General features: G+C 39.2%; 1 protein-coding gene across 3 annotated transcripts in view; it reads right to left on the bottom strand.

The window, feature by feature from the left end:
- Positions 1-651: 651 nt before the first annotated feature.
- Positions 652-13,435, bottom strand: part of ppp1r9ala (protein phosphatase 1 regulatory subunit 9A-like A) — a 53,324-nt gene continuing 40,540 nt past the window's right edge. Inside the window, exons 13-20 of one of the 3 annotated variants that reach the window (XM_061880026.1) lie at positions 11,871-12,171; positions 11,730-11,787; positions 11,582-11,653; positions 9,068-9,260; positions 7,848-7,892; positions 7,241-7,357; positions 6,396-6,584; positions 652-1,689 (exon numbers count right to left, since the gene is read on the bottom strand). In XM_061880026.1, the coding sequence (XP_061736010.1) occupies positions 1,531-1,689; positions 6,396-6,584; positions 7,241-7,357; positions 7,848-7,892; positions 9,068-9,260; positions 11,582-11,653; positions 11,730-11,787; positions 11,871-12,171 (1,134 nt within the window). In that variant the 3' untranslated portion in view covers positions 652-1,530. The remainder of the gene's footprint in view (positions 1,690-6,395; positions 6,585-7,240; positions 7,358-7,847; positions 7,893-9,067; positions 9,261-11,581; positions 11,654-11,729; positions 11,788-11,870; positions 12,172-13,435) is intronic. The other 2 variants (XM_061880027.1, XM_061880028.1) reach the window with 2 other exon arrangements.

Raw genomic sequence — 13,435 nt, 5'->3', positions numbered from 1 at the left:
CTACCCCCACAAAAAAAAAAGTTTGTAAAATGATGAATCTTGTATTTAGGGGTCCAAATCAATGGTTCTTAACCTTATTGGAGGTACCGAACCCCACCAATTTCATATGCGCATTCACCAAACCCTTTAGTGAAAAAATAACTAACTAAAAAAATTCTAATTCAAGACAAAATTATATGTTTTTTTTACTGGTGCACAAAATGAACCGTGCATGAACATTCCCCTGTTCAAAGAACAAAACCAACACACTAACTCACAGCAAAGTACACATCTGCAAATCAGATGGAAAATTAGAGTGAACATTGTTTAGGGGTATCCATAATACGGCGATAGGGAGAAGTTTTTATTTACATGAGTTGGGTGTGTCTTGACCTTCGCGGCGCAAGCTCCGCCGAACCCCTGAGGCCGACTGACCGAACCCCTAGGTTTCGATCGAACCCAGGTTAAGAACCACTGGTCTAAATGTACAAGTGTAAAAACAGTTGGTGGCTCTAACAACTTCTCCACACCTTCTTTTCTTCCTGTCTCTCATATCGGCATTTGCAATGCTCTTCGAAACATTTTTTTCTTAATATGAATAAGAGGTGCTCGAGCATGTGCGAGGTGATCCTATTTTTTCCCAATTGTAAAGTATTGAAAAAAATGTCATCGTACATTTTGAAAGCAGTTTTATTTCCCTGGAAAGTTATACAGGATCTGGAATGAGTGAAGATTAGGCATCACTATACTAAAGTGCATTCAAAGTGGAATGCAGTCAGACATAAGCAGCATCATTTCCAGTATATGGACCGATGCTTGGCCACTGTCAGAGATGTCAGTAAACAAGTATTGTTAGTTTATTTATGCTGTTTGAACGCAGAAGTGTCTTTCTGATTCCAAAGATGAGAGCAAAGTTCTCTTGCTGTTTGATAACAAAAGTAGAAGTAGTGAGAAACACTTCGGCTTGGCTGGTAACAATCTATCAGTCCTGGTCATCGGCGAGTGTTTGCAAGAATGACTCCATGTGTGCTTGCCTGCTCTAACTATTCTACTTAGTAGAAAACGTTAGAAAGTATAAAACCAACAATATGTAAATGAAAAAAAGTAAAGCAGATAGTTGGCACATGTATAAAACATTTATACATTTAAAACTTTGTCATTCATGGAAATTTAAAAGACGAAAAATAGTGCTCTTGACTCAACTGTACAATACATATAACAGCAAAGTTATACGAGCAAAATAAGATCACATGTTGCAAAAGCGATACAAAGTGGACTTTCATAAAAAATGTGCATGTAATATCTGAAAACAGACTTTGATTATTGCTTGCCATTTCATAGTGGTGACATTTTTTGGGAGATCATAATCTCATGAATAAAATAGATTTTTAGTTAGCTGTTGCAGAAAGGACAGAATATTAGGTATGAACAAAAATGACTACTGGCACCTTAGTCCGCTCAGCGTGGGCACTATTGGGTTTGACAAAACTACTTTGTAAATGTTCCTGTAGGCTCACAGAGTTTGTAAGCTATAGGAAGAATGCGACTTCTTCAGCACACAGAGTCAGTACTGACCGGCAATCGGCCGCTACGCCGGATGTCCTTTTCTCTTTTCTCTCTTTGTTTCTCCACCTTCTCCTGAGCCTTGCGCATTTCCTTTAGCTTTTTCTTGATGGTGGCTCGGTCGCTCTGACTGGACACACCCAGCACCTGAAGGACGTGCAGAGTCGGTATAGTTCAAATCAAAACATTTGTAAAGAATTTGGTTTTGAGCAACATTACATAATATAAATAATACTAAAACAAGTAGCAATGATTTTTCATTTGGTCTAGTTAACAAATTTAAATAGTCATCACTTTTGCTACGTTTGATTAATTAAATGTATAGACCAGGGGTCGGCAACCTAAAATGCTGAAAGAGCCATATTGGACCAAAAATACAAAAACAAATCTGTCTGGAGCCGCAACAAATTAAAAGCCATATTACATACAGATAGTGTATTATGAGATATAAAATTAATTAAGAGGACTTAAAGGAAACCAAATGATCTCAAATATAGCTACAAATGAGGCATAATGATGCAATATGTACATGTAGCTAGCCCAAATAGCATGTTAGCACCGATTAGCTTGCAGTCATGCAGTGACCAAATATGTCTGATTAGCACTCCACACAAGTCAATAACGTCAACAAAACTCACCTTTGTGCATTCATGCACAACGTTAAAAGTTTGGTGGACAAAATGAGACAGAAAAAGAAGTGGCATAAAACACGTCTTAGAAAGTCGGAGAACGTTATACATGTAAACAAACTACGGTGAGTTCAAGGACTGGCAAAATTAGTAGGACAAAACGGCGCTCGCCAAATACTCGAATCAGTGAAGCATGTTTAAGGGGATGCAAAACAATAACAGTGCAATACGTTTTCATAACATGGACACTACTGCCTAGTTTCTCTTGTTATATTTTTAAAATTTTACTGTTATATTTTTATTCCCATTGTTGCTTTTTATTTTTATTGTAATATTTCTCTATTTAGTTTCCATTTCAACGCCCATTATTTACTTTTTTAAATTGATCTCAACTCTGTACACTGCTGCTGGAGTTTTAATTTTCCTGAAGGAACTCTCGTGAAGGAATCAATTAAGTTCTATCTATCTATCTATCTATCTAAAAAAAACAGTGTCCTTTAAAACAATTAGGGAGGTTTGTGTCATGTTTGTCCTCCTACGGAAACTATAATAAAATAAAAAATCTATTTTTTAAATTTTATTTCCCCTCGTATTTTTTCACTTTTCATACATTTTCGAAAAAGCTCCAGAGAGCCACTAGGGCGGTGCTAAAGCTGCGGGTTGCCGACCCCTGGTATAGACAGTAGATCCATTCCCTGCCTATCTTTAAAATGTTAATTGCAGGCAGTAAAAAACTGCTTCAGCTACAAATCCAACAGAGGTTGCTGTCTCTTCACTCAGCATTTTCCAGCAGTGAAAGATGCTTTGACAAGACTGACATTAAGTAATTGTAATACTGTTTGCCTTTGTTTGTTCCTAATGTGTAAAACTGAATTAAAAATGTGAGAGGTATATTTCATGGTTTAAAGTAGGAATGCATGATTTTTGGGGTGCGAGTTTACACGCAGTTTTGGATGCCTCAGCCCGTGTTTTGGAGTCTTTTGTAGGGTTCTATTCTATTGGCTATGTTGTGACATCACAGTGAGGTGGTAGATGTACATATGTGGGTCAGGCCCGACTCTAGGTCATTTGACGCCCCCGGCAGTGAAGCGTGGTAGGTTTTTAGTCGCAAAATGGGAACGCCTCCACAAATGAAGATCTTGCAGACAGACTCAAAAACAGTTATAAAAAGTAACTGTGGAGCAAAATTTACACCAAAGCCTATCCAACACATTACCTGCACCACAAGGAAGTGTGTCAAATGTAGATTAAAATAATCAGAGGTAGTGTTTAATGTTATCAGATTTATCAGTGTGACTTTGACATTTCTAATACGAAAATATTACTTTGCCATTTTCTAAGGTTTTGGGACAGTGGCGTGTGCAGGTAGTGGAACATGGTACATGCCACCCTAGTCAGAGGCAACACAATTTGAAGCAATGTTTTTCAAACTGTACCAACATCCAGAGACACCCCAAAGAATTACTCGATTCAGAGGTCCCCAAACTATAGCCTGTCACCAGTTTATTTTCACTATATAGGACATGCACCTGGGGATAGGTTGATTGGCAACACTAAATGTTCCCTAGTGTGTGAATGTTGTCCGTCTGTGTTGGCCCTGCGATGAAGAGGCGACTTGTCCAGGGTGTACCCCGCCGTCTGCCAAATGGTAGCTGAGATAGGCACCAGCACCCCCTCGACCCCAAAGGGAATAAGCGGTAGAAAATGGATGGATGGAAGGTAGTAAATTAGACAACCTTTCAAACTCATGGTACAATTAATCAAAACCCACTTTACTTTGGAACCTTTTTGGCAACTAAGAATACATCGATTGAATGAAAACACTTTAAAGGCCTACTGAAAGCCACTACTAGCCACCACACAGTCTGATAGTTTGTGTATCAATGATGAAATATTAACATTGCAACACATGCCAATACGGCCGCTTTAGTTTACTAAATTGCAATTTTAAAATTCCCGGGAGTTTTTTCTTGAAAACGTCGCGTAATGATGACGTGTACGCGTGACGTCACGGGCTGTTAGGAAATATGAGCGCTGCGCACACACACAGCTAAAAGCTGTCTGCTTTAACGGCATAATTACACAGTATTTTGGAGATCTGTGTTGCTGAATCTTTTGCAATTTGTTCAATTATTATTGGAGAAGTCAAAGTAGAAAGATGGAGTTGGGAAGCTTTAGCCTTTAGCCACACAAACACACGGTGATTCCTTGTTTAAAATTCCTGGAGGTGAAACTTTACTATGGATCAGAGTGCGGTCAAGCGAACATGGATCCCGACCGAATGTCAATCAGCAGGTTTCGGTGAGAAAGTTGTGGTAAAAAGTCGCTTCTTACTAGAGATCAGCTGAGCTTCCACCATTCATAAAGCTGCCGTCGATTTCCCTGAGACATTGGCGTCAAGACACCCGTGGACAAACCCCTCCGACTAGCAAGTACTGTTAAACTCACTAAAACACTAACAACACCATAGAAAGATAAGGGATTTCCCAGAATTATCCTAGGAAGTGTGTCTAAAAACACCTGAATCCGTCCCAATGCAATCGCGTTTTTTTTCTTTTTAACTCGTTTTTTTTCTTTCTAGTCTGTCGCTATCAATATCCTCAAACACAAATCTGTCATCCTCGCTCAAATCAATGGGGAAATTGTTTTCTCGGTCCGAATAGCAGTTTTTGTGAATATGTGAGGAGCCATCAACATGTGACGTCATCATCTGTGACTTCCGGCAAAGGCAGGGTTTTTCTCTTACCACCAAAAGTTGCGACCTTTATCGTCGATGTTCTCTACTAAATCCTTTCAGCAAAAATATGGCAATATTGCGAAATGATCAAGTATGACACATAGAATGGACCTGCTATCCCCGTTTAAATAAGAAAATCTAATTTCAGTGGGCCTTTAATATTCATGGTGTGCATGAACAAAGTTAATACTAACAGTAAATATTAGAATAGAATAGAAAGTACTTTATTGATCCCTGGGGGAAATTCAGCACAGTTCGCTTACAATAGACAATAATAATAATAATAAATAATATATAACATATATTATATATATAATATATGAATAATATAAATATATTCTACATTTAAATATATAATATAGAATATATGAATAATATAAATATATTCTACATTTAAGTGCAGTCAAGAAGGAACATGTGCATTATACAGTCTGATGGCTGTCGGTTTGAAGGACCTCCTGTGTCTTTAAATCTATATTCTAAAAAGTAAAGAGGTTTTAGCACATCAACATTGGACCTACTTAGTCCTTTACAATTAATAGCATATAAATGGACAACTCTTTGAATTTTCGGACACGATAAAGGCTTGAATAAATTCCAAAAAATATTTTACCGGCTGGGTGGGCATTCTTTGATGATGACCGATGAGCAGCCAGGTGAAAGACGTATGTGGTCCTTTATTTTAATTGTAATATTTTTTTTAATACAAGCGTGTTCAAAGTGTTTGTTTGCCAACACACGAACAGGCGCATTCATCTGTTTTGAACATTATTTCAGTCCCACCCTCCTTTGTTATTCCACCGGGATTCTAGTTCTATTCAGTCCAGGTAATTTATTTGTTGTGCAAATACTCTTATAGACACATTGTGTAATATTGAATTATTCTGTTGCCAGCAATTTAAAGAGTGGATTTGAACGAGGACCTAATCTGTTTACATTTTAATAAAAAGGTTTATGAATATTACAATTTCACTTAATTAAAGAGGAAATTTGACATACTGTATTTGTCTTTTGCGCCAACTGTCACATGTTGCCTGACGTACTGTAATAGCTCAATGCCTTGTAATATTGTTTAATGTCAACAATTGTCGTAAGATTCACTCCATACTTGGTGGTGGTAACTGTGTTAAACTACTATAGTTAGACTGACTGTTTTATGGGTGCCACCATAGGAAAAAAGCCTGGGCACACCACAAATATTAGGGGCCAAGCAACAGAGTGCAACTCGCCACAAGAGGGCAGTATCAAGCTGGCAAGGCCAGAGCCGTGTAAAGACAGGAATATAAACCACTAGGTTTCACTGTTGGTCTCAAACATGGCGCCCTGTAGTCAGGCGAGGGACTTTTGACCAATCAGAGAGAGTATGGACACACAATCTCTTAAATGATTTGTCAAAAGCGACTCTGGCAAGGCCCGATTAAAAATGCTCTCACAGACATCAAATACTCTCTGTATTTAATCTCAATCAGTTAGATTCCTGAATGTACCTTTAACTTGTCGCTGTCCAGCTGCAGAAGTTGTTGGCCATCGACTCCCTTTGCTGTGAATTCAGGTGTGTACTGGTCCATGTTTAAGCCCATTAACCAGTGACACACCTGTTGATGGGTCCATTCAGAAACAGGTCGGTTCTGCCATTGATATTCTTTTCCTGTGGCCACTGGCTCATCATCCAGAGTCTACACGGGGACACAGACCATATGATAATAGAACAATGCATACCCTTTTTCACAAGGCTTATATGTAACTTCAATCTAAATAGCATTGTTTGCAGGGTTGCTGAAAATATCGATGCCATGCATGATACATGAATGAATGCATAAAATAATTCAAAAATTAGTCCACAAGAGGAACCCTTTTCTCAAACTGGGAAGAGAAATAAACAACAAAAACAAAATGTGAAGACCTAAGCGCTATGCACAACACTGCATGCCAGCACTGAATAATATGCTATCTACAAAAAGACACCACAGGTACATTTAGATGCAGTTAAATGTACTGACAAAAAGAAAGATGCTGAAGACCATTACGCGTGCAGCAGAGTGGTCAAATTGTTTACTGGTCCACCAAAGTTGTAAATGATCATCAAGCACTAGTGTATGGCTAAATGTGGAGCAACACTATCAAAAACCAGGCCAAGACTTGTAATAACTAAGCAAACCATCTTCAAGACACAAACACACATGCAGTTCTCTTCAATTTCCTCTCTATTCAGAGTTTAATCACAGCTGTGGGGGGGAGGGGCCTCATAGAGCATGCTTGAAAGTGTCCCCTTTCAGCCTCATCAAGGCGCCCCACACAGCTTTTGTTACAGCACAACAAGGAGAGCACTCACCTCACTGGAAGAGAAGATTAAAGTGTGTGAGCGCCCAGACAGATTGGGTTCAGCGACTAACCCAGAGATGTCTGCACTGGGGCTGGCAGGGTTACAATCATCTATGACTGACAAACTCTGGAACAAGTGGAAACAAGGAACGCATTTACTACACAAAAATATCAAAAAGGGCTTTCCACGGGCCATCCAAACAAAGACAAGGGTATAGGCGGCAAGGGCAGAGTTGTGACAATTTCTACATGATTGAACTGCGGAGGAAAGCCAGGTCGTTTCTGTGATCTACATTGAACAAACACTAAAACTAACTAAGCAACTAATACACATTAAAAATGACAGGTATGGGGTAATGTTTAACAAGATATTAAGTTGAACTATTTTGTGAGCTGACCACTCTGTTATTGTTGTTTTCACAACAGTACGCTTCCAACAGGGGCAAGAAACTACCTTTGGTTACAAAGAAAAAAAATTATAGGATTAAAACACTTAGCAGTAACACTACCACATACCCATAACTATAGGAAATAATACATAGTGGAGTTGAAGAAAAATCAGCACTAAGGTTGTTAGTAATGGTTTAATAAGTTGACAAAAAACAAACATACTGTACCAAATCTAATGAGCGACTGAATAAAGAAGACCAGGAGAGATTTGTCTGTTTAAAAGGAAATATGGTAGATTTAGTCACATATGTACATAGTGTTAGGCACACAGTGTATGCAGAAGTTAAGCCAGTCTCTTAGTCACTTTTTGCATTTACTCATCTTGACCAGAGTGGAAAACAGTTGGTGGAAACCCTAATAAGTGTCTTTTTTTGTGAGAAAGAAAGAAACAAAACCTTTCACTCCAGGCGCTTGATCCGTTTTTGCATATTTTGTCAACAGCCAAATTCTTTGTTGCTTTTCTCGTTCTCTGGTGGCTGACATATGGATCCACTTTTTGTGGCTTTTAGATAATGTAGCTCTTTTAGAGGACTGTTTGGTCAGAGCAGATGTTTGAATACACGTACTAGTGTTACTCTTAAAGTGGCGATGGTGTGATGATAAAACAGGCCGGACAAGGATCAGGTTCTTGGCCTCTGATGTTTTACTAAGTTGGAATTCATTACATGTGAAAATACTCTCGCCCTAAAGAGGACCTACTATGCAAAACCAACTATACCATTTGGTACTTGTTTTTGTGTATTTGCAATCTGCATAAGTCCCAGAAATGTTCAATCAAACCATGGAGACATTGCGGAGATATTTATAACACAATCTTTCCTTCCTTCATCCTTCTTCCAAACGAACCGTTTGGAATTCGCACAACTTGTGATACTTTTCCAAAATGTGACGTCAATGGATATCTCCCTATATGGTAGTAGTTTACCAGAAGAGCTTTACGAAAGTTCACCATTGTCGTCAATAAGTTCCTTATCTGTCTCTATCCTCTTGTTGTGGGGAAGACTGGCTCGCTCGTACATGCACATGCTACCTCTGCTGTTGCCATTTTCAATACAAAGTAGTATACAGTTCTAAATTACATTATTAGTAGACTCCATATGGAAGCGCTAAGAACTACAACATAGCTGGCGGGGAGAAGATGCAGTGGAAATGGAGGCACATAAATAAGACTGCCCACAAAACAGTGTATCCTGAAGAGATGGTCAGAAAGCAGTTTGAAGATAGTGTGTAAATTCAAATCTATACAACATTTTGACCAAATAACCATTGCATGTTGTGTAGATCACAAGGAAGTGTTTTGAATGCAGAAAAAAAATCATATTATGACACCTCTGTGTTAGGTTTAAATACCCTGCTTTTGGCATTTAAGTTAGAGAAACTTTAATACCTTGTTCTTGCGATCCTGGCTTTGCTCACTGCTGGTTTCAACGTATGGCAGGCTGCTGCTAGAGGAAGATGGCTCCCTGTCTCGGTCCTTTTCTTTGTCTCCAAACCAAGAAAAGGGCATACAAGTTGGGATGGAAGTCATCGACTCAGCAGGCGACACGCTACCAGAGTATTCCAGTAACTCTGCTGAACCCCTAAAACAATGGAAAGAGAACATGTCAATAGATGATGTAGCTTGATGCTGGAGATATAACAATTGCTCAGTTTGTAAGGACCTTTTAGAAAAATCTACTATGGACATTTTGACTGGTTGCTGCAGAGAAGGTAAATGGCTTCCCTAATACAAGAGAGATGCCCTAGAAAAAGGTACCAAACGCCTAAAGGGTGTGTGTCTCCTTACTCTGACATTTCTCCATCTCCATAGGATCCATTGTGAATGTGTAGCTGAACAATTTTAATGTAGCATATACGCCTGGGCCTAAAATCAGTAAGGCATTAACTGAGGATAACTGAAAATTAAAGTCAGTGAGTTTTTGAGGGTCGATAAATCGCCCTGTGGATGCTTCAAGAGCTCTCACGCTTTTCGTCGTTTTTAGTGGCCACTCTCGTTTGTGCCATAGCGGAATGAAAAGAAGGGGGTGAATTATCTTGTCCTCATTAAGTGTCTTTGACTCTTTGTGCAGCGACGCAGGTCTGCTAGCCCGTTAGCATCACACGATAACATAAGTTAGCATGTAGCAGCTAATATGGACAAAAGTATCGTAAAACCAACTGCCATTGCAGCAATGTGGCAATATTTCAGTTTAGACCTTTGGAATAAGATGAGAACAAAGAAGCCTGTTTGCCGAATGTGCGCCATTACCCTAAACCTGCACGCCCACTTGAAACACAAACACTCCATAGTCTGGTGAAGAAGTCAGGTCAGTGTGAACAAAACAGTGCAAATTGGTGTGCGCTCACAGAATATGTGGTTAAATACATTGCCAAAGACATGCTGCCATCTAATAATATTATAAAACTAGCCTTTTTTAAAAGTGCCGTCATGTTGTCATGTCGGTGTTTCTCACTCGGAATCTGCCAAAACTTAATTATATTTTGCATATGACCTGTTAATATATCTGTTTTAACTTTAGTGCTTATATTGTTACTTTGCACTTTTGTTTAATAAGGTCCTAACTTGTTTGTCAGGTAAGTAATGTACAACTCTACCTCTGCCTACATATATAATATTGAAGTGCAACTTTGTTTTCAATACTTTATTTAGCCATTTTATTTATTATTATGGTTGTGTATAGTTTAGTTTAGTTTATTAAGGACCCCCGTTAGTCTACAACGCAGTAGAGACTATTATTTCTGGGGTCCAGGCAAAAAAACATCACACAATTACAAAACTAAAGATTACAATGCAGTACAACATGATCGAATAATAAAATGTTAATACAAATGTATATTCGAGGCAGTCCCAATCCCCTCTGTAATATATTGTATTGCATCTGGTTGTCAGTTTTATTGAAATGCAACATTTTGGAAACAGACAAAGTATATTTTATTGTTATTTGTTTGTTTTATTTAACTTGGAGATTTAAATCATGTAATTTTAATTACAATGTTAAAATACACAATAAATTTAAGTTTATTGCAAGGATATACATGCAATATTAATATATATTACTACATCAATGGTTAATTTGGTCTCATACAAATATTAACAATAATATTGTTTATTGGCAATAATACTTTGGTCAATATATCATCAAGCAAAATTTGTTATTTGCTCAGGACGAGTAGCATGCACAAAAAACAAGGCAAGGCCATCCATCCATCCATCCATCATCTTCCGCTTATCCGAGGTCGGGTCGCGGGGGCAACAGCCTAAGCAGGGAAGCCCAGACTTCCCTCTCCCCAGCCACTTCGTCTAGCTCTTCCCGGGGGATCCCGAGGCGTTCCCAGGCCAGCCGGGAGACATAGTCTTCCCAAAGTGTCCTGGGTCTTCCCCGTGGCCTCCTACCGGTTGGACGTGCCCTAAACACCTCCCTAGGGAGGCGTTCGGGTGGCATCCTGACCAGATGCCCGAACCACCTCATCTGGCTCCTCTCGATGTGAAGGAGCAGCGGCTTTACTTTGAGTTCCTCCCGGATGGCAGAGCTTCTCACCCTATCTCTAAGGGAGAGTCCCGCCACACGGCGGAGGAAACTCATTTCGGCCGCTTGTACCCGTGATCTTATCCTTTCGGTCATGACCCAAAGCTCATGACCATAGGCATAAATGTTATTTCCCACACATGCACAATTAAAGGGTCTTCTACTTCTGAGCTAAATAACAAAAACAATTATATATTTTAACAAATAGAGTGACACAAACTTTGCTGTTAGTCATGCAACGGAAATGTTTGACTTTGATGTCCAATTTGCATTCTATCATTAATCATGTGATCAATTTTGCGTGGTTGTAGCCCAATAAAAAGTTTGACTTGTGTCATGGAATTCAACATGGTGTACTGTATATTGTACTATACCTGCTGTCCAAAGACATTCTCATTGCCTCCTTGTCATGTTTTTTTCCTCTGCCACCTGACTTCCGAAGGCCCCTGTATTGACCAATTATTTGCTGAATTAGGAAATGCCAAATGGTGACAACAAAAGCTGAAGGTTGCAAAAACCTACCCAAAGTCAGGAAATCGTCTTTTAGGCTTTGTAGCTGAAGTGGGTTCAACTAATTCATCTGGGGGAAAATAAATACACAGTTTGTCATTGTTACACATTGCTATTAGGGAGAATATTGAATGATAATTTAGTCCTTCATACCTTTGAGATCCTTTTCTTTGCCTTTGGACTCTATCTTTTTCACATTGAGCATCAAACCGGAGGGGGATATTGGAGATGTGTCATTTAGAGGGGACGAGGAGGGACTTCCACTGCTTTCAATACTTCCCCCCTGGGATGGGGACAGCTCAGGCTTGCTCTTGAATTCATCTTTAGTCTGAGCTGGATCATCTTTTTGTTCAGTCCCAGGATAACAGACTGGCACTGGGAGGGACAGGCTCTCCTGGATGGAGCTCCTCCTTTGAGGTTCCTCCTCCACCTGATCATCCTCCTCTTCAGTTTCCTGTAGGGACAATGTAAGGAAGGACATTAAAAGCTTCATTTCTGACTGGCTACTTTCGGTACAAACAAGGTGTATAATGCAGTAACTTGTGGAACAACTGTATACAAGTAGCACAGTATGTAACATTAAAGGGGAACTGCACTTTTTTGGAATGTTGCCAGTAGTTCACAATCAGACAAGAAGACAGGTCTTTTTTTTCTTCGCTTTCTAACATATAAAACTCAGCTCGTTCTTGGTGGCGAGCAATGCTGCTAATGAGAGCAATCGATTCTACCTCTAAATCACTTCAAAAATGCATTGAAAATCCATCACCAATACTTCATTTACGTTCCATAACCTGTATAATAACCAAACTGTAGATACATTGTTATTGGAAGAGCGAACACTGAAAAACTATTTTTCTAGCAGTATTAACTGTAAAAGCTAACTACGGCAAGAGATAAGCTAGCTTCAACGTCAACACAAAACGTGTTGGAGTTTGCATTGCACAACAATGCGATAAGACACCAATCTGTGCTGACTGAAAAACATGAACAATCATACACAGTATCTATAAACTAGATTCAAGATTCAAGATTGTTTATTGTCATATGCACAGTTAAACAGTTTGCCGCACAATGAAAATCTTACTTTGCTTGTCCACCCTTCAACAAGTCGCACGGTACTTAGCTAAAAATAAAAATAAAAAGTATATACAAGGCACAGTAAGTACATAACATTATTGCACATTCTGATTGACAGTCAACAGTATAAATATGGAGGTGACCTTGGGTCACAGCAGCAGTTAAGTGTCTTTAGTGATCAAATGTGAAAGGTGTCTACAGTGATGGTTCACAGTTCGGGGGTGGTCAAGGTAGCTGTCTTTTGTTCAAAAATACAAAAGTAAAGACGGGGGGGGTGGGAGCTAGCATTCACAAGTTAGCTATTATAACTATTATCCCACATTTTTTTGTTTTGTTTGTACACAGCTAGCCAGGCACGGTATGCTGTGTGCCTGACGTGCTGCATATACCATTAAAAGTAAAGTGTGACTCACTGGACAGACCGTTGTCTGTATGGTCCAGCTGGCCAGGGACGTTATTTCCGGTTAATTATGGGTAAGCAATCCTATTATGTCTAAATAGCTTGGCTTCAAGTTCTACATTTTGCAAATGTGATTCACTTTCACCTCACTTTTTCGGTTTCTGTCTGCTCCAACGTCTCACTCTTCCTTTCCTACTTGCTTCTAGAAGCAGTAGTTCATCCTCAGTACATTCAGATTCAA

Source organism: Nerophis ophidion, linkage group LG19 (assembly GCF_033978795.1).
Source record: "Nerophis ophidion isolate RoL-2023_Sa linkage group LG19, RoL_Noph_v1.0, whole genome shotgun sequence".
Lineage (NCBI taxonomy): Eukaryota > Metazoa > Chordata > Actinopteri > Syngnathiformes > Syngnathidae > Nerophis > Nerophis ophidion.
This window is presented reverse-complemented; position numbering and strand designations above follow the sequence as displayed.